Source organism: Mangifera indica, chromosome 14 (assembly GCF_011075055.1).
Source record: "Mangifera indica cultivar Alphonso chromosome 14, CATAS_Mindica_2.1, whole genome shotgun sequence".
Classification (NCBI taxonomy): Eukaryota; Viridiplantae; Streptophyta; class Magnoliopsida; order Sapindales; family Anacardiaceae; genus Mangifera; species Mangifera indica.
The window spans coordinates 690,357-714,738 of record NC_058150.1 but is presented as its reverse complement, the minus strand read 5'-3'; the positions used below and the strand labels follow the sequence as shown (position 1 = coordinate 714,738).

The 24,382-nt window shown below is 33.8% G+C and overlaps 2 protein-coding genes and 1 pseudogene across 3 annotated transcripts; all 3 read right to left on the bottom strand.

Annotated features, from left to right (window-relative positions):
* Positions 1–1,606: 1,606 nt before the first annotated feature.
* LOC123196495 lies at positions 1,607–7,765 on the bottom strand (annotated as a pseudogene).
* Positions 7,766–16,869: 9,104 nt separating this feature from the next.
* Positions 16,870–19,490, bottom strand: LOC123196734 (tetratricopeptide repeat protein 1). 2 transcript variants are annotated; one of them, XM_044610832.1, is made up of 5 exons: positions 19,039–19,490; positions 18,355–18,404; positions 17,848–17,935; positions 17,528–17,659; positions 16,870–17,146 (listed from the first exon to the last, which is right to left on the bottom strand). In XM_044610832.1, the coding sequence occupies exons 1-5, from the start codon at positions 19,444–19,446 to the stop codon at positions 17,096–17,098; spliced, it is 729 nt and encodes a 242-aa protein (XP_044466767.1). In that variant the 5' UTR covers positions 19,447–19,490; the 3' UTR covers positions 16,870–17,095. The 2 variants fall into 2 exon arrangements, with proteins under 2 accessions (XP_044466767.1, XP_044466768.1); XM_044610833.1 differs by having other exon boundaries at positions 17,543–17,659; positions 19,039–19,489.
* A 668-nt stretch (positions 19,491–20,158) lies between these two features.
* LOC123196853 (xyloglucan endotransglucosylase/hydrolase protein 9-like) lies at positions 20,159–22,744 on the bottom strand. The gene is made up of 4 exons (XM_044610994.1): positions 22,416–22,744; positions 21,856–21,956; positions 21,444–21,637; positions 20,159–20,640 (listed from the first exon to the last, which is right to left on the bottom strand). The coding sequence occupies exons 1-4, from the start codon at positions 22,696–22,698 to the stop codon at positions 20,238–20,240; spliced, it is 981 nt and encodes a 326-aa protein (XP_044466929.1). The 5' UTR covers positions 22,699–22,744; the 3' UTR covers positions 20,159–20,237.
* Positions 22,745–24,382: the final 1,638 nt, after the last annotated feature.

Genomic DNA, 24,382 nt, shown 5'->3' with positions numbered 1-24,382 from the left:
ATACTTGTATTTACTAACTAGGGTGCCACTTAAGATTGGATATGAACCGAACTAAATCCAAATATTTCTTAACTTGAGTTGGATTCAAATAAAAAATGATATAGTTCAAGTTCGACTAGAGTTCATCAAGTTAAAATTAAGAATAACTAGAGTTTTGTTTGATCCTTAAGTTTGAAATTCGAAACTCGGCTTGAGTTTATCACTTGAATTCATGGCTAGTCAACAAAACAATATCATTTTAACATTATTCTAATTGAGACACAAGTCAAACTCGAACTAAAGCGAGCCATTATTTGGAATCAGAGCACCCTTAAACACTTTAGAACATACATTAACATGTTTAAAAGTAACAGAATTTTTATATAGAATAATACGCATAGAAACATATCTGGAAAAGGGGCTAAAACTATGATTTAAGGGATGGGGAACAGAACCTGGAAAGAATACAAGCATCAACTGTATTCTGACAGCATTGATCGTTACTGATGTATGTGACTTCATTCATATTACGTAATTTAATGCACATTTGCTGCAGTGAGTTTTTCTTGAAGCTTCACAATCCGGCTCTGCACAAAACGCGTAACAAAGTATTAAACGTCAAGGCAGATCAGAGAGTCGGAGAGACGATTAAAAAAGGTTATTCTTAACCATATAGACATTCCATACACATGGAAGAATGAGAAGAAAGTCTGCAGACATTAGTTCAACAGCAGTTCAATACGAGATATGAATGGTAAGATTCAAATGAGATCTTCCATACTCAAACCCATCATTTGATCACTTAAGCTACAGCCAAAAGGCCAAAAACACGTTATGATTCTGCAAAATAATCTTGAGCATGCCTCCCGTAATTGCCTCATCTTTGACCTTTTTCTTATTCACGATTTTCCATATATGGATCATGAACTTCTATAATTATAGTTTGGAATCGGACCTCTCGATTTTGTAGGATGTCGGTTTTTCTCCACCTTCTTTGAAATTTCTCCAACAAAGTTAATTCAGGTTATAATGGAGCCGGCTTCTCTTTGGTATGTAACTGCTCTAGTCAGTCAATTAAACAGACGATGTGGTACTCAACTCCGCTCTTCACTTCTCACATTCTTTGATGAGAATAATGTATATAAGCAGTCATGCATAGGTACCAAACTGCTGAAATTTTGTGCAAATCAGATTGTCTGGGAGAGCGGTGAATTCTGAAAATTTTGACTGTGGTTTAATACAAACAATGGTAGGAGGTTAGTTTTATATTCAGCATATTTTAATTTTGATTTTGTTTATGTGCAGTTGCAATAGATAGATCATTTTGATTTCTAACATTAAGTATCAAAACATTGATTAATTTCTGCCTTGATTTGGTGTTGAAATTTGTTGAAATTATTCATCCATGGAACCAATTGATTTTTATAGAGAGAAAATTAATTTTGGTTTTTTTAGCTTACTTCAATTATTTAGAGGTTTATTAATATTATACTTGAAAGAAATTACAACAAGCTCACGATCTCATGGAACTCAATAATAACAAACTTGAGCTTGATTTAAGAGTCAAAATCGAGCCACTCAAACTTAAGTTTGATTCAACAATAATTGATCGAGGTTTGGCTTATTTGCAGCCCAAAAACAACTGTTGGAGAATTTGGGTTACCAATCCCTTTCAAATCTTAAAGAAGTAATTTGCTGAAAGATGATACTCTTTTGATTCATTAATAGCTAATTCAAAAAACCACAAATAATAATAATAATAATAATAAGCTATACAATACAAAGTTGATCCCCATTGAAAACTAGAGCTCAAGAACTCCCAACTAGAAGATTAGAAGAAAGATCGAGAGCAATTAGTTAAGTTTCAAGTTCAAATGGTATGCTCCCACCAATATTGTTCCCTGCCATCTTTAAGGAGATTAAATTTGAACACTTAACCAAATTTGATGTGATTTCACCATAAAATTCATTATGGCTAATATCAAACAATTCTAGATTTGGATAGGTGCCAAAAACTTCAGATATATTTCCAACAAGTTGGTTATGACCAAGGTATAAACGGTTCAACCTGCTCAAATGTTTGAAGGAATCAGGAATAGAACCACTGAGTATATTTTGACTCAAGTCTAAATCAAGAAGCATGTTCAAGTTTCCTATTTCCATGGGAATAGAGCCTGACAATGTATTATTGTATAAATAAAGCAAATGGAGATTTCTCAAGCCACCTAGATTTGCTGGAATTGAACCTGAAAGATTGTTGCTATGAAGACTAATATTAATGAGAGATTCCAAATTTCCTAATTCCTGAGGAATGTAACCAGAAAGTTGGTTGGAGAACATGTACAACACAGTTAATTTTTTTAGTTTGCCAAAACTGGCAGGGATTGAACCTGTTAAGCTATTGGTATTCATATAAAGTTCAAGGAGATTATAGAGGTTTCCCATCTCTGGAGGAATGAAACCTGAAAGGGAATTATTATAGAGAGCCAAGACAGTTTACTCAAATTTCCCAAAGAAGCAGGAATTGAACTCTCCAAACTGTTACTATATAAAGCAAGTTCACTGAGAGAACTTAGTTGGCCTATTTCTTTTGGAATTGATGAAGCATTTAATTGATTCTCAGCCAAGTGAAGGGTCTCTAAATGTGTTAGGAGACCAATTTCAGTTGGTATTTTCCCAAAAAACTGATTAGTTGACAAGTCAAGATACTTCAGTTTGGAGAGATTACCAATTTGTGAAGGGATAACTCCAAAGAGTTCATTAATAGCAAGATCAAAATATGCAAGATGAGGAAATGATGAGAATGAAAATCTATCGTGTACCTTTTAAACCTGAAACAGACAGGTTTAATCTATAGATGCTTCCAGCGCGGTCACAAGAAACTCCAAACCAATTAGTACAATGGGTTAGTTTGGTTCCATGTTGAGTAGAATTGTTGGTAGCATTAATAGGATAAAGTGTCCATGAAGAGAGGATAGACTGGCTCTGGGTTTGAAGGCTGGCTTTCCATTTGAGAAGAGCTTGTGCTTCTTGTGTAGAATTAAAAGCAACATTGAGTTGAAAATGTAGCAGAACAAAGAGGCCGAAGAAAACAGAGGAGAGTTTATAGAGTAATGAGAATGCCACTGCTTAAACTAGTGTAAGTTTATGCACTGCAGAGCCTAATTTGGAACTCCATATTTATCAACAGAACTTGGAACATTCAAAGGATGGAATATGTCAATGCCACCTTTTCATGCCAGGTTTTTCTGCAGCTTCTTTCCTTTTCTCTCTTTTTATTCTTCTGTCTCACAATCATTTTCTTGACTTCACCATGCCACTAATGTATTGCGTGGGGGGTTGTTACTATTACTGTTGATGTCACCCTGTAAAGGTTAATTAGAATTTCCATGGCCTTTTTCTAGCTTCCAAATCTTTCCATTTAATCAACTTAATCAATAATTTTCTGTTAATTATAGTGTTTAACAACCACAATTACGGTTTAGTTGATCGAACAATCTATCATGCAAATTGTTGTTTGGTCATGTGGATTGTTCTCACAAGGTTTTTTTCTCACCATTATAAGATTTTATGATGCTCATATAAATATTAATGTTGTATTCAATGTTTTTAGACCCAGATTAAACATTAATCTTATCAAATGACTGGTTTGAGTCTTGATCGGCTTGACTAATAAACCGCTTAAATAAATATTATCACAAAGTTGACATAAATTGTGGAATAGATTAATGGTATGTGTTTTTAATCAACTCATTTCAATTTAGTCACAAAAACATGTTTTCAAAAACCTTCTAATCAAACTAGTTTTCTTCATGAAGTAAAAAAATCCATTTTTAATTACAAATGGGGGATCTATATATTGTCCATTTACCATAGATAGATAGGAACGGAACTAAAAATTTGATAAGGCAAGATAAGATTTTGTTCAAACTTAAATTTAAGTTTGAATCAAACAACCAGAATTTGAATCAAAGATAGAGTTTGTTTCATAAACAATTTGAATTCAAATTGATTTAAATATTCAAATTTGAATGAAAACAAAGACAAAAAATTTGATTTAAAATAAAATTAGATTCGATATGAGCAACTCAATTCCAATCAAACTTAGATTAAATGAATAAAGTTCAAATTGAAGGAAAACACAAAAAACTCACATAACTAAAGGATTAGGGCTCTCAGAATAGAGAAGTTTCTAGATTAGGTTAAATTACGAAATATACGAAGGCAGTAATTTTTTATAGAAAAGAGAGTTTTTACATAATCCCAATACAATATCAAATTGCTCCTTCTTGTTTTTGCAAAATGTGGCACGGTCCTTTATGTTTTAGTAAAATGCAGCGTGATCCTTGAGACTTGTGAAGTGTTGTTTTGTACTCGTATCAATATGTCGCCTTAAGCTGAACTCCCTCTGATTTCATTGCTGTGAATACCAATATGCCCCCTTAAGTTGGACTTCGTCTAAGTATTCTCTGATCTCCTGATACCAATACTCAACAATTTTGTAACCTCAGCATGAACTTCCTATCCTCCTGATTATGCAGGACTTGCCATCACAGGTTGATTATGCAGGTATATGAAAACAGGGAAGAGTTTATTGAGTGATGAGAATGCCATTGCTTAAACTAGTTTAAGTTTGTGCACTGTAGAACCTAATTTGCAGCTCCATATTTATAAACAGAATTCCGAACTCTCAAAGGACTTAATATGTTAGTGGCCCTTCTTTTACTCCAGGTTTTTGCTGCCTTTATTACTCATCCCCACATAGAAAAAGGGTTCATGTAACACACTCTTTGATTAGTAAATAATTAATCCTATATATTCTTTACCGGGAAAAGATACACTCATACTCATCTTAACTTCACTTCTCAAGACTTGTGTTTAGTCTTGATTTATAGTTCCATTTCTATCGTTTATTGTATCATAGTATACATTTTCTAAAATATTATAAAGAAACTTAAATTTATCCCGTCATAATTTTAAAAAAAATATTATAAAGAAACTTAAATTTATAAAATTTCTCGTACTCATTTTGATCGTATCATTAATTCCAAAAAAATTAACCTTAATTCCTTCAACAAATATCATTAAAAAATAAATAAATAATTTATTAATTAATCTTTGATCTACCATGAACACAATGAAATTCAGAAAGACATGAAAAATTTTCAGATGCTAGAAGAAAGAAAATAATAATGAAACAAATATGGACTGGCGGTTAAGAATGAGGCATGGCGTCAGGGATCAGCGAAAACGTACACCCTGAGAGTTAGAGATTGAGTCAGGGATCTGCAGTAATTGCCGGAAATGAAATACAGATTGCCGGGTTGGGTGAGAGCTATGACGGTGTCGCCGTGACAACTCATTTTCTTTCTATTTTCGTAGAAGCCAAATAACGGGAGCACGGGGGAAGACAATAACGGGGTCTGCGGCTGAGAAATTTTTAAATTTGAAATAAAAACCCCAAAACAACCTTTTTCTTATCCACGATTTTCTATATCTGTATCATTCAATTTTGTAGGATGTGGATTTTTCTCCACTAACTCTGAAATTTCTCTAAGCGGTTAATGCAGCATATAACAGAACCGGCTTTTATTCGATATGTAACTGCTCCAGTAAGTCAATTAAACAAGCGGTGTGGTACGTAACTCCACTTTTCACTTCTTACAAACAACTGATTTCTAAAGTTTAAGTTGTGTATTCTAAACAATATAACTGTTGTTCAGCACTTTCCCTTTATGTGCAATGTTCATTGTATGGATAGATCATTTACATTTCTAACATTTGCTACCAAAACATTAGTTAATTTCTGCCTTGATTTGGTGTTGAAAATTGTTGAAATTCATCTATGGAACCAATTGATTTTTATAGAGAGAATTAATTTTGGTTTTTTCGGCTTACTTCGATTATTTAGAGATTTATTGGTATTATACTTGAAAGAAACTACAACAAGCTCACGATCTCATTAAACCCAATAATAACAAACTCGAGCTTGATTGAAGAGTCAAAATCGAGCCACTCAAACTTAAGTTTGATTCAACAATAATTGATCGAGGTTTGGCTTATTTGCAGCCCAAAAACAACTGTTGGAGAATTTGGGTTACCAATCCCTTTCAAATCTTAAAGAAGTAATTTGCTGAAAGATGATACTCTTTTGATTCATTAATAGCTAATTCAAAAAACCACAAATAATAATAATAATAATAATAAGCTATACAATACAAAGTTGATCCCCATTGAAAACTAGAGCTCAAGAACTCCCAACTAGAAGATTAGAAGAAAGATCGAGAGCAATTAGTTAAGTTTCAAGTTCAAATGGTATGCTCCCACCAATATTGTTCCCTGCCATCTTTAAGGAGATTAAATTTGAACACTTAACCAAATTTGATGTGATTTCACCATAAAATTCATTATGGCTAATATCAAACAATTCTAGATTTGGATAGGTGCCAAAAACTTCAGATATATTTCCAACAAATTGGTTTCCTTGCATAGAGAGTCTTCTTAGACTCGTACAATTTCTCAAACCTTTGGGAATTGGACCAAAAAAATTGTTGTCACTAACACTAAATCTCTCCAAAGAACCACTAGCACATATATTATGGGGTAAGGGACCAGTAAAGTGGTTGGTGTCTAAATGTAACCTAGACAAATTCGTGAAATTCCCAATTTCTTGGGGAATAGTACCAGAAAGATTATTTTTATAAAAGGATAAAAACTCTAACTCGCTCAAATTTTTAAAGGAATCAGGAATAGAGCCATTGAGTATATTTCTACTTAAATCTAAATCAATAAGCTTGTTCAGATTTCCTATTTCAATAGGAATAGAGCCTGAAAGTGTATTACTGTATAAATGAAGAATACTCAGATTTTTCAAACCACCTAGAGATGCTGGAATAGAACCTGAAAGACTATTATTATGAAGACTAAAATTAGTGAGAGATTCCAAATTTCCTAATTCTTGAGGAATGGAACCAGAAAGTTGGTTGGAAAACATGTACAACACGGTTAGTTTTCTTAGTTTGCTAAAACTAGTAGGGATTGAACCTGTTAAGTTATTGGTATCTATGTAAAGTTCAAGGAGATTAGAGAGGTTTCCCATCTCTGGAGGAATGACACCTGAAAGTGAATTATTATAGAGAGCCAACCAAGACAGTTTACTCAAATTTCCCAAAGAAGCAGGAATTGAACCTTCCAAATGGTTACTATATAAAGCAAGTTCACTGAGAGAATTAAGTTGGCCTATTTCTTTAGGAATTGATGAAGCATTTAATTGATTCTCAAACACATGGAGGGTCTCCAAATGTGTTAGGAGACCAATTTCAGTTGGAATTTTCCCAAAAAACTGATTAGTTGACAAGTCAAGATACTTTAGTTTGGAGAGATTACCAATTTGTGAAGAGATAACTCCAAAGAGTTCATTAATGGAAAGATCAAGATATGCAAGATGAGGAAACGATAAGAATGAAAATCTATCAAGTGTACCTTTTAAACCTAAAACAGATAGGTTTAATCTATGGATGCTTCCAGCACGATCACAAGAAACTCCAAACCAATTAGTACAATGGGCTAGTTTGATTCCATGTTGAGTAGAATTGTTGGTAGCATTAACAGGATAAAGTGTCCATGAAGACAGGATAGACTGGCTCTGGGTTTGAAGGCTGGCTTTCCATTTGAGAAGAGCTTGTGCTTCTTGTGTAGAATTAAAAGCAACATTGAGTTGAAAATGTAGCAGAACAAAGAGGCTGAAGAAAACAGAGGAGAGTTTATTGAGTGATGAGAATGCCATTGCTTAAACTAGTGTAAGTTTATGCACTGCAAAGCCTAATTTGGAACTCCATATTTATCAACAGAACTAGGAACTTTCAAAGGATGGAATATGTCAATGCCACCTTTCATGCCAGGTTTTTCTGCAGCTCCTTTCCTTTTCTCTCTTCTTATTCTTCTGTCTCACAATCATTTTCTTGACTTCACCATACCACAAATGTATTGCGTGGGGGGTTGTTACTATTACTGTTAATGTCACCATGTAAAGGTTAATTAGAATTTCCATGGCCTTTTTCTAGTTTCCAAATCTTTCCATCTAATTAAATTAATCAGTAATTTTCTAGATTAGGTTAAATTACGAAATATACGAAGGCAGTAATTTTTTATAGAAAAAGGAGTTTTTATATAATCCCAATACTATATCAAATTGCTCCTTCTTGTTTTTGCAAAGTATGACAGGGTCTTTTATATTTTAATAAAATGCAGGGTGATCCTTGAGACTTGTCAAGTGCTGTTTTGTACTCGTATCAGTATGTCCCCTTAAGCTGAACTCTCTCTGATTTCATTGCTGCGAATGCCAATATGCCCCCTTAAGTTGGACTTCGTCTAAGTATTCTCTGATCTCCTGATACCAATACTCAACAATTTTGTAACCTCAGCATGAACTTCCTATCCTCCTGATTATGCAGGACTTGCCACCACAGGTTGATTATGCAGGTGTATGAACACAGGGAAGAGTTTATTGAGTGATGAGAATGCCATTGCTTAAACTAGTTTAAGTTTGTGCACTGTAGAACCTAATTTGCAGCTCCATATTTATAAACAGAATTCCGAACTCTCAAAGGACTTAATATGTTAGTGGCCCTTCTTTTACTCCAGGTTTTTGCTGCCTTTATTACTCATCCCCACATAGAAAAAGGGTTCATGTAACACACTCCTTGATTAGTAAATAATTAATCCTATATATTCTTTACCGGGAAAAGATACACTCATATTCATCTTGACTTCACTTCTCAAGACTTGTGTTTAGTCATTGTGCGTACTTATCATTGACCTAGTCCAGACTAGCTGGATGACTGGATGATCTACTAAATATGCAACACAGCAAAAGATACAATGACTTGACTTAAAAGCTATAGAATCACTGTCAGGTCATTTTGGCCTTTTATATTGTACTGTATGCTTTTTCAAAATTCATGTTTGACTATTGAGATGGATTGGAATTAAGTGTCGGACCCATGTCTCAATGTGAAAGGGAGAATTATTGAGAATCTCACATTGGTTGGGAAACAAATTAGGCGCAGGCTCTTAACACTTCTAGAGACCCTAATTTATAGATGAAAGTTCAGTTATGATATCCCAGAATATGATAGTTTTCTGATCAGAGTTTTTCGAAGCTTTTACAAACTAATATTTTTCCCGTTTGATCTTTTTTACTATTCATATATCACAATCGTATATCTTTAAGCTTGTTTTACTCTTATTCATCTTGACTTCACTTCTCCGGACTTGGGTTTAGTGTTTGTGCGTACGATTTGTGTTATCTCCAATTTCATTGACCTAATTAACCAATCTAAATGGATGCTTGCATGCTCTACCTTTAGGCAACACCACAAACGTTGCCTTCAAGACTTGAAGGAACCGTCGAATCAGTTATAAACAGAATTCGGAACTCTCAAAGGACTGAATGTGTCAATGCCCCTTCTTCTACTCCGGGTTTTTGTTGCCTTTATTAGTTAGAGTAATACTATACAAACAAATTACACAAATTTATTCATACAAACTAATATAGTAGCATCTAATTTGATGATTCTGAAATGAGAAGAAAAAATCAGCAATTATATCACCTGATCATATATTATCATCTCAGTTTATATGAGTAAATTTATATAATATGTTTATACATAGTGTTTTATTTTTATTAGTCATCTCAACGTAGAAAAAGGTTTCTGGCAACACTTTTTGATTCGGAAACAATTAATCTTATATATTCTTTACCAGGAAAAGACATACTCATATACTTTTAAGCTTGTTTCACTTCTATTCATCTTCACTTCTCAGGACTTGTGCTTACTCTTTGTGCGTATAATTTGTGTTACTTCCAATTTCATTGACTTAATTACCCAATCTAAACGGATGCTTTCATGATCTACCTTTAATTTAGGCAACACCACAAATGTTGCCTTCAAGACTCGAAGGAACCTTCAAATCACTACCAAGTCAACTGAGGTTTTTGTCTTGAATTTTCAAAATGCAATTTTCTTTTTGTTAAAAGTGTTTGTACGTTAGTGACCCAGGATTGGTGTAACTTGAAAACTGTTTTTTTTTTTTTTTTTAAGTTAAAGGAATTCAACGTTTCATACAATTTTAGGTGTTATTTATTTTATATTTAATTTAAAATTATTTAATTATATAATAATATTTTAATATATATATCTAAATTGGTACTTATCATTAGATATACATATAACATTGTTTTATACACAATAATCACTTGTTAATTTGGTCAATGTTCTTACAACTGGATTAGATATCAATCCAATAAAAAAGGTGATTTGGTTTAATTGGTGGTTAAATTGATTGATCAATGATTAAACTAATAAACTGTTTAAAAATAATATTAAAAAAATTTGTATAATTTATGATTAAGTATATAATTTGACTTATTTAACTTTAGAATAAACTTAATTTAATAATATATATATTCAAATATGACAAATAAGCTTTTAGTTCAAGTTTTCATAGTGAATTTTTGAAAAAAAAAATCAGTTTTTTATATTAGAATTGAATATAAAAACCTAACCATTGTAGTTTTGAGTAGAATTGAATTTGAACAATGATAAATTTAGTCCAGTACTTTACAAAAAAAATTGTTAGGGAGGAATTGTTCCAATAAGACGACACCACCAAGCTCTTAAGCTCAAGTCAAGTTATTAAAATGAAAGTCTAACTCTAATTCTAATTTTTTGAATTGAACATAAATTTTAGTCTAAGCCAACCCGGTAATTCACATTGATACTAAATTAACTTTTGAAATATTTTAGAATTTTACAAAAATAAAATATATTAAATTATGAAGGAAAACATTATTGGACTTTGTTACTTGAGGCTTGAGTCTGTTTTCCTTTTCCACCGAGTCCGCTATCTTTGTGCGAATAACTTGTGTTGGTCTTTCTCAAAGTATTACCACTAGAGTATCATCATTTCTGGCAGTAGTGAGAGGGCTAGACTAGAACTGAACTGATGCAGTCTTGAAGTATAGTTTGATTCGGTTTGATTTAATTTAAATTTGTTTAAAGTAAACTTAAATTGAACTCGAGTCAAAATATTAATTCTTTTCTAAAACCAAACCAAATTCAAATTGGAAAAGTTGACTTGTGTTTGAAATTAAGCAAAACTTGAGTTAAAGGGGATTCAACCCAGTCTAATTTTTGAGTTGGACGATGACTCCATTTGAATCGAGTTTGAGTAATAACTCGATTCGAATCATATTAAACAATTATCAAAATGACATTGTTTTATTCATTATTAGATAAAAAGATATTTTTTTCCTATAGCCACAAACTTTATTTGAAAACAGTTTAATTTTTAATTTAATCCAGGCTTGTTCAAACTCAACTCATTCACGAAATCCTTACTCTATGTTGTTTTTATTCAAACTCAGATTTAATAAAGTTTTAAATGGAATGATAGAGATGGGAGTGATAATATTGTTGTTTCAATAATTGAGATGAGGGGGTACCATTACCGGCACAGTATTAATTGTTGTGTTTCAAATTTGAAATACTGGTGCTGTAGATTCCACAAACCAATGAGTCCAATGGGTTAGTTTGGATTTATGTTAAGTAGAATTGTTGGTAGCATTAATAGGATATGCTACTATTTGATTGTAAATTATTTAATTTTTAATTCAAAATCACTTATTCATATAATAATACATTATCATTTATATATATATATTTATATATATTATTTATACATATAATTTTATTAATACAAATTATAATTGACTTAATATTAACAAAGACAATTCCTTTTAGAGTAAAATTACATATATAAACAAATTACAAATTTATTTATTAAACTTGATATGGTAACATTTTATTTAATGATTTTAAAGTAAGAGAAAAATAAATAATTAGAGTATCTAATTACAAGTTTCCACTTTATTTTGTATAGATAAATGTGTATAATTTGTTTGTAATATGGTTTTATTATTTCTTTTATGACAATTGAATTGCATATAATGTAACGGAGAGTTAATTTTTTATATCGTTTATTGTATCATAGTATACATTTTCTAAAAATAATAATATAACAATTACAAAGTTTAATTATCCCGTCATAATTTTAAAAAAAATATTATAAACAAATTTAAATTTATAAAATTTCTTGTACACATTTTTATTGTATCATTAATTCTAAAAAATTTAACTTCAATTCTTACAACAAATATCATTAAAAAATAAATAAATAATTTATTAATTAATCTTTAATCTACCACGAACACAATGAAATTCAGAAAGACATGAAAAATTTTCAGATGCTAGAAGAAAGAAAATAATAATGAAACGAATATGGACTGGCGCTTATGAATGAGGCATGGCCTCAGGGATCAGCGAAAACGTACATCCTGAGAATTAGAGATTGAGTCAGGGATCTGCAGTAATTGACGGACACGAAATACAGATCGCCGGGTTGGGTGAGAGCTATGACGGTGTCGCCGTGACAACACATTTTCTTTCTATTTTCGTAGAAGCCAAATAACAGGAGCACGCGGGAAGACAATAACTGGGTCTGGGCGGAGAAATTTTTAAATTTGAAATAAAAACCCCAAAACGACCTTCTTCTTATGCACGATTTTCCATATCTGTAACATGAAATTCGATCGAATCATAATTTGTATCATTCAATTTTGTGGGATGTGGATTTTTCTCCGCTTTCTTTGAAATTTCCCTGTGCAGTTAATTCAGCATAAAATAGAGCCGGCTTTTATTCGATATGTAACTGCTCCGGCCAGTCAATTAAACAAGCGATGTGGTACGTAACTTCACTCTTCACTTCTTGCAAAATACTGATTTCTAAAGTTAAGTTGTGTATTCTAAACAATATGACTGTTGTTCAACACTTAAGCAATAGTAGGACATATATTAATTTTGATTCTCTTTATGTGCAATGTTCATTGTATGGATAGATCATTTACATTTCTAACATCTGCTATCAAAACATTAGTTAATTTCTGCCTTCATTTGGTGTTGAAATTCATCTATGGAACCAATTGATTTTTATAGAGAGAAAATTAATTTCAGTTTTTTCAGCTTACTTCGATTATTTAAAGGTTTATTGATATTATACTTGAAAGAAACTATAACAAGCTCATAATTTCATTGAACCTAATAATAACAAACTAGAGCTTGATTTAAGAGTCAAAATCAAGCCACTAGAACTTAAGTTTGATTCAACAATAATTGAGTTGAGGTTTGGCTTATTTGCAGCCCAAGAATAACTGTTGGAGAAGTAGGGTTACCAATCCCTCTCAAATCTTAAAGAAGTATTTTGCTGAAAGATGATACTCTTTTGATTCATTAATAGCTAATTCAAAAAACCACAAATAATAATAATAATAAGAAGCTACACAATACAAAGTTGATCCCCATTGAAAACTAGAGCTCAAGAACTCCCAACTGGAAGATTAGAAGAAAGATCAAGAGCAATTAGTTAAGTTTCAAGTTCAAATGGTATGCTCCCACCAATATTGTTCCCAGCCATCTTTAAGGAGATTAAATTTGAACACTTCACCAAATTTGATGTGATTTCACCATAAAACTGATTATGACTAATATCAAACACTTCTAGCTTTGGATAGGTGCCAAAAACTTCAGATATATTTCCAACAAATTGGTTTCCTTGCATATGAAGATTTCTTAGACTTGTACAGTTTCTCAAGCCTCTGGGAATTGGACCAAAAAAATTGTTGTCACTAGCACTAAACTTCTCCAGAGAACCACTAGCACATATATTATGGGGTAAGTGACCAGTGAAGTGGTTGGTGTCTAAATATAATACAAACAAACTCATGAAATTCCCAATTTCTTGGAAAATAGTACCAGAAAGATTGTTTTCATGAAGGTATAAAAACTCTAACTTGCTAAGATTTTTAAAAGAATCAGGAATAGAACCACTGAGAATATTTCGACTCAACTCTAAATCAACAAGCTTGTTCAAGTTTCCTATTTCTGTGGGAATAGAGTCTGATAGTGAATTATTATATAAATGAAGCAAATGGAGATTTTTCAAACCACCTAGAGACGCTGGAATAGAACCTGAAAGATTATTGTGATGAAGACTAATATCAGTGAGAGATTCCAAATTTCCTAATTCTTGAGGAATGGAACTAGAAAGTTGGTTGGAGAACATGTGCAACACGGTTAGCTTTCTTAATTTGCCAAAACTGGCAGGGATTGGACCTGTTAAGTTGTTGTTATTCATGTAAAGTTCAACGAGATTAGAGAGGTTTCCTATCTCTGGAGGAATGAAACCTGAAAGCAAATTATCATAAAGACCCAACCAAGACAATTTACTTAGATTTCCCAAAGAAGCAGGAATTGAGCCGTCTAAATGGTTATTGTATAGAGCAAGTTCTCTAAGAGAACTTAGTTGTCCTAATGCTTCTGGAATTAAACCATCCAGTTGACTCTCACCTAGGTGAAGGGCCTCCAAATGTGTTAGAAGACCAATTTCAATCGGTATTTTCCCAAAAAATTGATTAATCGACAAATCAAGATATTTCAGTTTTGAGAGATTACCAATTTGTGAGGGGATAACTCCAAAGAGTTTATTAACGGCAAGATCAAGATATGCAAGATGAGGGAATGATAAGAATGAAAATCTATCGAGTGTACCTTTTAAACCTAAAACAGACAAGTTTAATCTATGGATGTTTCCAACGCGGTCACAAGATACTCCAAACCAATTAGTACAATGGGTTAGTTCAGTTCCATGTTGAGTAGAATTGTTGGTAGCATTAACAGGATAAATTGTCCATGAAGAGAGAATAGACTGGCTCCGGGTTTGAAGGCTGGCTTTCCATTTGAGAAGAGCTTGTGCTTCTTGTGTAGAATTAAAAGCAACATTGAGTTGAAAATGTAGCAGAACAAAGAGGCTGAAGAAAACAGAGGAGAGTTTATTGAGTGATGAGAATGCCATTGCTTAAACTAGTGTAAGTTTATGCACTGCAGAGCCTAATTTGGAACTCCATATTTATCAACAGAATTAGGAACTTTCCTAGGAACTTTCAAAGGATGGAATATGTCAATGCCATCTTTCACGCCAGGTTTCTCTGCAGCTTCTTTCCTTTGCTCCCTTTTTATTCTTCTGTCTCCTAATCATTTTCTTGACTTCACCAACTTAATTGACTTGACTTAAAAGCTATAGAATCACTGTCAGGTCATTTTGGCCTTTTATATTGTACTGTATGCCTTTTCAAAATGCATGTTTGACTATTGAGATGGATCGGAATTAAGTGTCGGACTCATGTCTTAATGTGAAAGGGAGAATTATTGAGAATCTCACATTGGTTGGGAAACAAATTAGGTGCAGGCTCTTAACACCTCTAGAGACCCTAATTTATGGATTAAGGTTCAGTTATGATATCCCAAAATATGATAGTTTTCTGATCAGAGTTTTTCGAAGCTTTTACAAATTAATAATTTTTCTGTTTGATCTTTTTTACTATTCACATATCACAATCATATATCTTTAACCTTGTTTACCCATCTTGACTTCACTTCTCAGGACTTGGGTTTAGTGTTTGTGCGTACGATTTGTGTTATGTCCAATTTCATTGACCTAATTAACCAATCTAAACGGATGCTTGCATGCTCTACCTTTAGGCAACACCACAAACGTTGCCTTCAAGACTTGAAGGAACCGTCAAATTTGGGTACGTCTGTGCAGTTGCTGATGACTGGGAAAATGGTCAGAAACAACAAGGTAAGTTCTTTAGGTGAGGAAAGTGGTGCCGGTGCCACCCCTAGTTAGCAAAAATTCATAGAATTTATGGTCCCATTTAATTCGTGCATTAAACATGATATTTTAAACTCAAAATATATTAAACATGTATTTTTCACATTTCACATATTAAACGACTATTTTTCATTTTTTCGAATTTTTAAAATATCCAAAACAACATTATTTCAATTCCCAAATTTAAAGTACCAAAGTGTTTTTTTAATTTTCAATTAATTATCAAAATGCCAACAAGAAAAAACCTTTTTTTTTCAAATCCATAACCTCTTTATTCATCATATGAGGTTCATATTGCAATAAAAACTTTTCCACAAAATTTTTTTATTTTTACTCCTGATCGATGCTTATCTTTTTGTTAGTTCAACTTTTCATAGTCGTTATTTTCTAAAAAAATAAACTTTTATTGTCTTTTTCTTTACTTGTTTATAACTTCATCATGTTTGTGATTCATTTAATGTTTGATATTTGAACTTATTTGATGCACCGATAATTCATTAATCTTGTTGTATATTCATCTTGTGGTATAGTGACTAAATATGATGTATTATGTTATATTAATTTTAATAGTTAACTAAATACTTTACATATGAATTATTATATTAATTTTACCCAAAAATCCATAAAAATACTAAAATTATTATTAAACTTATTATATTTTTATAAACGTATTATTAATGATGTATTACATTAAACTTGTCTGTACGTGTTCCATATTTTTCCCATATCCAAGTTTTATTACACTTTTTTATAAACATATTTTTTACTATTCATCGTTTTATATCTGTATAATTTCTCGTACCATTTTTCTCATACTTGTATTTACTAACTAGGGTGCCACTTAAGATTGGATATGAACCGAACTAAATCCAAATATTTCTTAACTTGAGTTGGATTCAAATAAAAAATGATATAGTTCAAGTTCGACTAGAGTTCATCAAGTTAAAATTAAGAATAACTAGAGTTTTGTTTGATCCTTAAGTTTGAAATTCGAAACTCGGCTTGAGTTTATCACTTGAATTCATGGCTAGTCAACAAAACAATATCATTTTAACATTATTCTAATTGAGACACAAGTCAAACTCGAACTAAAGCGAGCCATTATTTGGAATCAGAGCACCCTTAAACACTTTAGAACATACATTAACATGTTTAAAAGTAACAGAATTTTTATATAGAATAATACGCATAGAAACATATCTGGAAAAGGGGCTAAAACTATGATTTAAGGGATGGGGAACAGAACCTGGAAAGAATACAAGCATCAACTGTATTCTGACAGCATTGATCGTTACTGATGTATGTGACTTCATTCATATTACGTAATTTAATGCACATTTGCTGCAGTGAGTTTTTCTTGAAGCTTCACAATCCGGCTCTGCACAAAACGCGTAACAAAGTATTAAACGTCAAGGCAGATCAGAGAGTCGGAGAGACGATTAAAAAAGGTTATTCTTAACCATATAGACATTCCATACACATGGAAGAATGAGAAGAAAGTCTGCAGACATTAGTTCAACAGCAGTTCAATACGAGATATGAATGGTAAGATTCAAATGAGATCTTCCATACTCAAACCCATCATTTGATCACTTAAGCTACAGCCAAAAGGCCAAAAACACGTTATGATTCTGCAAAATAATCTTGAGCATGCTTGCAAGAATCTCAAAATGTAGTTCACCACATTCACTTTATCTGCTCAACTAACTGAAAGTTGACACTGGAAATTAGACCTCTTAGTAAGAAATACAAAACTTACATATTTGAATGGTACCTTGAATGATTTAGAACGACGAATAGTAGGATCTATCTGTAGACATGTAGAATACGAATTCTCAGCAGCATCGTATCGATCCATAGCCAAAAATATATCACCTTGGCAAATGTAAGCCTGAGAAATCGGAGTTTATTAATTCAACATTTAGTGTACTATAACTGGTATGGCATTTCTTAGTACTTGCATAGCTACCATCTACACTGCATTTAAAGTGATCTAAGAACAGAAGCTGAAATATTGGATTCTTTGAAACTCTCTTTAAATTTAAGATCCAAATGCCAAGATTCAAGAACTTGTGTCACCTCAATATACTGTGGTGCCAACTTCAGAGCTTCATTGGCATCTTCAAGAGCTCCGGAATAATTGCCCATCACCAATCTTACCCAAGATCTGAAATGAAGACAAGTCTGGTATACCATCAGAGCAGATCCCATTTAACTGCAGATAGGGTTGGGATCTAGTTTACAGCCAATGAATTATATCAGAAAATGTATTGACATTAGTACATTTTCCTGATGCAAGCCTTAGATGGTTAATCTCTGCAGCAGTATTTATTGCAAATGGATTGCACTAATGATCAGTAACTCTTTTCTGGCTTAGAATTCTACAAATTTGATTCAAGAGTTCTTTTCCTGCTGGGATTACAGGAGGTAGCAGTCCATATAAGAATGCTTGAAATCTTTTAAGTATTCTTCTTCTGCTTCAATTTTAGAGAGAAGACAAAATACTGATGCTGGGTTTCATGGTGATGTTCATAAAGTAAAGCAAATCATATACTTCCATTGATAAAGAAATTTCTTTAGACAAACCTGTTTTTATACAGAACATGGATACCACCAAATGGGTTTAAATCTATAGCCTGCACCAATTGAGAAACACAGCAAAATAAAGATGCAGAAACAAAACCTCAATCAACCTAAAGCTAATAGGACTAAACTCGAACCGAGCTGACTTGGTTTTAATAGCCGACTTGACTCAGTTCCAACCCTTTTAAGTCAAAGATGAACTCCAGACAGAAAGGTCAATTCATTTCTGAAACTAAGTCAAACTCAAGTTAGAAAAAATTCAGCTCGATTCTACTCACAAGTTGGATGATAGCTCAGTCCAATTTGCATTTGGCTTGTGGCTCGATTTGAGCCATGTCAAACAATTATTAAAATGACATGATTTTATCTATTATTATTAGGTAAAATGAATTGGTTTTGTCAATGAAATGCAAACTCTAGTCATAAACTCAAATCGAGTTAAACTTAGGGACTTAACTGAATCGAGCTCCCCATAACTTTAGTTTGCACCAAACTCAATGGGTCTCAATTTTCATTTGAATGAAACTCAAGTAAGTCAGTGTTCGAGCTTGGCGCAATCCATATTCGCCCTTAATTGTAGTACCAACAGTTAAACCAGATGAAACTCAATGGAAAAATTAACTGCCGCAGGCACAAGTAAACATGAAATTTTAAAATTTTTTTATCCACCTCCAATAAAAACTGTACCTGACAAAGCAATCCCTCAGCCTCTTCAAAATCACCATTGTCAAACTTACTCTCTGCTCTCTTCCTCAACGCAAGCGCCTCCAAACTCTTATCCACAGGCCCATTAACTCCGCACAGCTCCATCGTAACTTGAGCAGCTTTAGCTGCCGTCCCACAGTGCTCGATCATAACCCCACCGGGCAGAGCCACGAGGTTGGGCCCGGTCCCGCACCGTCCCAAGCACCCACACGTGTTGACGGCGACATGGGGCGGGGCCAGGGCCGTAAGAGTCTCGAAGGTCTGCATGGAGCCCTGTTTGCGACACGTGCGATTGGTGCAGACCCTGATCTCTTTTAACTCCGCCTTGACTTTGATGCGAGGAGGCAATGAAAAGGGAGGAGCCGAGCAGTGGCAGGCTCCTTCCGCCATTTTATCTGAAGTCTGTTCTTCTAACTCGTTCTGAGTCACTCAAATGAAAAGAAACGGGATAAAGTTACTGGTCAAGTTGACTATATGCGTATATTTACAAATATATCCTCTTGCACAGCAGTTGAATTCTAAAAATCCGAGTAAGAACTAAAAAACTTTTAACTTATTAGTTCCCGAGCTTAACTGAGATAGATCTCTTATTGGTATTATACTAGAACTTATTATTTTGTTGATGTTTTTTTTTTTTCATCTTTGATAATAACTTTTTTTAATTACTCTTTTGGCCTTTTTAATATTATTATTTATTAATCAAACAAACTAAATTCAATGTCAAATTAATTATTTTAAATTTAATAAAAAATTAAATTTATTTTTGAATTCAACCGTAAATATATTGAATCGAAAAGTAAAAATAGTAAATTTTTAAATATAATAAATATCTAGGTCATCTGATATATATTATATAGTAATTAACAATATAAATTATATGTAACGGTGAATCACTTTATTAATTTGCAAATTTATGATATAATTCAAAAAAAAATATCTTTTATTCAGAAACGAGATTGTGAACTTTTGACCGTTACAACTATTTCTCGGGATCCATAGTTATTACCGTTTTTTATGATCTTTTTAAGATGTTACTCATTTTTTTACAATTTTCTTATTTTTATTCTCTAAATTAGATTTTAAAATTCAGTTTACTTCCTTATTGGTGTCTAATTTTGAATTGATTATTTTGGATTCGAATCATACAGTAGTCAGCTCAATGAAGCGATAATAATTAGAGGCTAATTGGTGCACTCTTTTGGCAGCTCAGTAAAGCGAGCTGCGTCCATGCAATAATCATACACCAAGTGCTTTCTACGAACCCACTTGAGTTGGTGACTCTGGTGCTTATTCAGCTCTCTCAAAGACGGTTTATCCCACCAGAACCGTCGTGAAATACCGCATTTGGATTCCACGCCGTCGGTTTCTGATGGCGAAACCTCGCAGGCATCTATTTCAAATGATTTGAAGGTTGCTACAAATGGAGAGTTGCTCCAGTTTGTCTTGACTGTCCCTCCCTGTGTAGCCCAATCATCAGCATTCCACACTGAGCCTCGGATTGACATGGCTTGACTCTTGGGGTAAATCGCCCCGCTTTCTTCCTTGTTCGTAAATACTCTTATCGGAATCTCGTCTACCAGAAACCTGAAGCAGACATGTAATTCAGTTGAATTTACCATATAAATAGACATGTAAGAAGGGCATCGTCTAAATGATGTATCATTACGTACTCAAAACTCAATGCACGGACCTCTTTTACTCCCAAAATTAGTTTAAAAGTAGTTTTTGTTTCTTATATTTATATATTCGCACCCAATTTGTCTTTCAAAAAATACGGGATTCTCAACAATCCTCCACTGCATATTGAGATTATTAACAATTCTCCTCTCACAACCTCTCGCTCATTTGAGCCTCCAAAAGCAGGCCAACTGTGGAGTAAATGGATAAAACCTCCCCTTTATTTAAGCCTCCAAGGATGGCTTTACTAGGTTGGGGCTTCATTGGATCAGTAGACTAGTTGGAGCTTCAAATGAACCGACACTATTATAAACTTGGATGAAACTGTACAAACCTTTACTCTAATACCAATTATAAAACCTACATAAGTACTAAGGGCCCCTCCAAACCCAAAAACTAACTCAAGAGCTGAGATTTTCTCTCTACTTGCATACCTACATTCAATTCCTATCCCAATCACTACGTGACTCTCAACAGTACTTGTGATTTCCAAATGAAAAACTAGATCTTCATTTAATCTATGTAATGTTTGAAACAAGAGACAAGAAACAAGTAGAAAATAATACATAACCTCCAAATTAATCAAGCCGTGTTATATGGTATATGAATAATGTTCTTAGTTTTAAGTATCTAATTAAACATATGCGAACCAAGTGTTTTATATATGAAATGGCTAATTAAGATTTTGCAGGTGATGGAGGTGTAATTACACAATGTAGCGGCGGTTCCAGAACAAGGAATAGGTATGAAAATCCAGTGTAGGATCAAACCAAAGTGTGTGCCTTTGCTCTCTGTTTCCACTTCCATTCACGTACACATTTGTTTGAACTAGATATGGTTGCCCAGAAACATTGCCCAGAAACTCAAAGTCAAGCTCATCGTGATTCAGCCCTTCCGATGACATCTGTGAATTCGAGTAAATACATTCAAGAGCGGAGCCAGGATTTTTAATCAGTAAGGTCAAAAGATCTACGTTGATAAATTTTAATTCAATCAAAATTGTTAGTTACTATAGAATAAATTTTCTGAAAAATTTGAATTTCAGTGGGGTCAAATGACCCCTCTGAGCATACTTTGGCTAATTACAAACAAATATATCATAGATACAAGTATTTAACTTACATAGAAGGCTGTGACAGTTCCTGCAGAATCACCTTCTACTAGTTTTATCTGCATACTTGATATCCCAAACAAGTACTTGCTTTTAGATTCAAACCCACAACCTGCAACCAATCATCCAAAGTACTTGTTACATGGAATTTAAGCAATGTAAGAGTAATAAGAACACAAAATCACGTGAAAAGCCAAAATGGGGAAATACAACAGGTAGAGTACAAAAAAATCGTTAATACTGAAGTTTTAATACAAGGATAACACGAGATTGAAAGCTCTTGGTATGATCAAGGGCACTATACTGAAAACCCTAGCATGCTCTTAAACTTCTCAAAACTTAATAAAATCTACAAGCATAATGAATTTATGTCTGCAATGGAATCTATGGAATGCCCAGTCTTGGAACTCTTAGCCTTGGGCAAATGGAACGCTTGTTTTATGACTGGAAAGCCCGTTCTTCACCTAGAATGCCTATTCGAGAATTCCGGTCATAATATCCAACAAAACTCAACAACGAAGAGACAAATAAAAATTATCTAAACAACGGCTAAACTATATATATATATTACCGGAATCAGTGTCCAATGATAACTTAATGTGATCTCCTTCAGTGGCAATGTGATCAGGAGCCCAGAAAGGTTGAAAAAAGTCACTAAAATTTGCAGAAAGGGCTACATTAAGAAGGACAGCCAAGCTCGTTACAAATGTCAAAGGACAGAGCTGAGCCATTTGTAACTCAACAAAGCAACCGAGATAGAACAAAATCTTAAGGATGGGAAAATGGGTTTTTTTTTTTTTAAATGCTAAGCATGCATATATAGGCGTTGATGAACATGAGATTGAGGGACTCATGTGGGTCTGATCATGGATGACATGGAACCTGCAGAAAATGGAATAGAAGAATGGCCAAACGACTATTTCCCACCCAAGGTATGCTGTAATGACAAGTTTCCCCCCTTTAACTATGGAAATACCAAACACCCACCCATGGCCAGTTAAAAGTAACGGGGTTAAGGGTAAAATTGTCATTTTCTCTATAATATTAAAAAATAAACTAAAATATAATTTCCTTTTGCCCCCCTAAAGTTTGAAAACAAAAATTTCCCCCCAGCCTAAGTTTAAGAAAATGGCAGTTTCACCCTAGGGTTTGGTTTTGAAATCTCCGGCGACCTCTCCGGCTCCGTTGCCGACGGCTTCTCCCTCCCGAAGAATCCTCTCCTTCCGGTGATCGGTTTCCTCCCATTTGGAGGCCCGATCGTCGCCGGAAAAGCGGTGGGAGACGAAGAACTTCGTCGGGGAAGACGACGTTCTTCGTCTTCCCAGACGAAGACGAAGCCGTCGTCTTCGTCTGGGAAGACGATCGTCTTCCCAGACCGTCTTCTTCTGGGAAGACGATCGTCTTCCCAGACGAAGACGACGGCTTCGTCTTCGTCTGGGAAGACGAAGAACGTCGTCTTCCCCGACGAAGTTCTTCGTCTCCCACCGCTTTTCCGGCGACGATCGGGCCTCCAAATGGGAGGAAACCGATCACCGGAAGGAGAGGATTCTTCGGGAGGGAGAAGCCGTCGGCAACGGAGCCGGAGAGGTCGCCGGAGATTTCAAAACCAAACCCTAGGGTGAAACTGCCATTTTCTTAAACTTAGGCTGGGGGGAAATTTTTGTTTTCAAACTTTAGGGGGGCAAAAGGAGATAAAATTTTCAGGCGTTAGGGTTCTGTTAAATTTAACTGGCCATGGGTGGGTGTTTGGTATTTCCATAGTTAAAGGGGGGAAACTTGTCATTACAGCATACCTTGGGTGGGAAATAGTCGTTTGGCCTAGAAGAATTGCAGAGTATGCACTGTAGTGGAGCCTTAATGCATTGCAATGGTGCAGGCCACATAAGCAGCGCCACTAAGCTGAGAATAAACCCAAAAGCCGGCCACCCATCGAGCAGATTGCACACAAATGAGTTGTCATCAACTTATTGAATTTGCTGCAACTTTATGAAGGAATATTTTTTTCGACTGTGACCATGCATGATGTTTGTGAAGGCCTGAATTTAAGATGGAATTTGTACCAAGGAGATGTACACTGAACATAGACGAAATTCAGTGTGAGAGATTATGAACACGATATGATTTTTATTACGGTTCATTTCACTGCTCAAAAAACTCACCTATACAGATATTATTGACTGGGTTAAGAAAAGCTTTGTTGTGTGCTATGCAGAAACGGATAATAATTGCGTTTTTTCTCTTTGTTCTCACAATCTTGATAATCATTGTCATTACCGAGCGCTCATGCGCTTTTAATATAGTAATAGAGTCATTACATATTTTCTTGATAACATCAAATTAGTTTCATGATAACAGGAATTTGCTTCTACATATTAAGGAGACTCTGGAAACACTAGTGTCTTTGGATGAGAAGATTCTTTGCCCATATTTTCCGTCAACCCACATATTAGTGAATCCATAAAGTTGATTGAAGAACAATTTTGACCACATAACAACATTTATTGATTTAGAGATTCACAATCTGCTTAAACATTATAA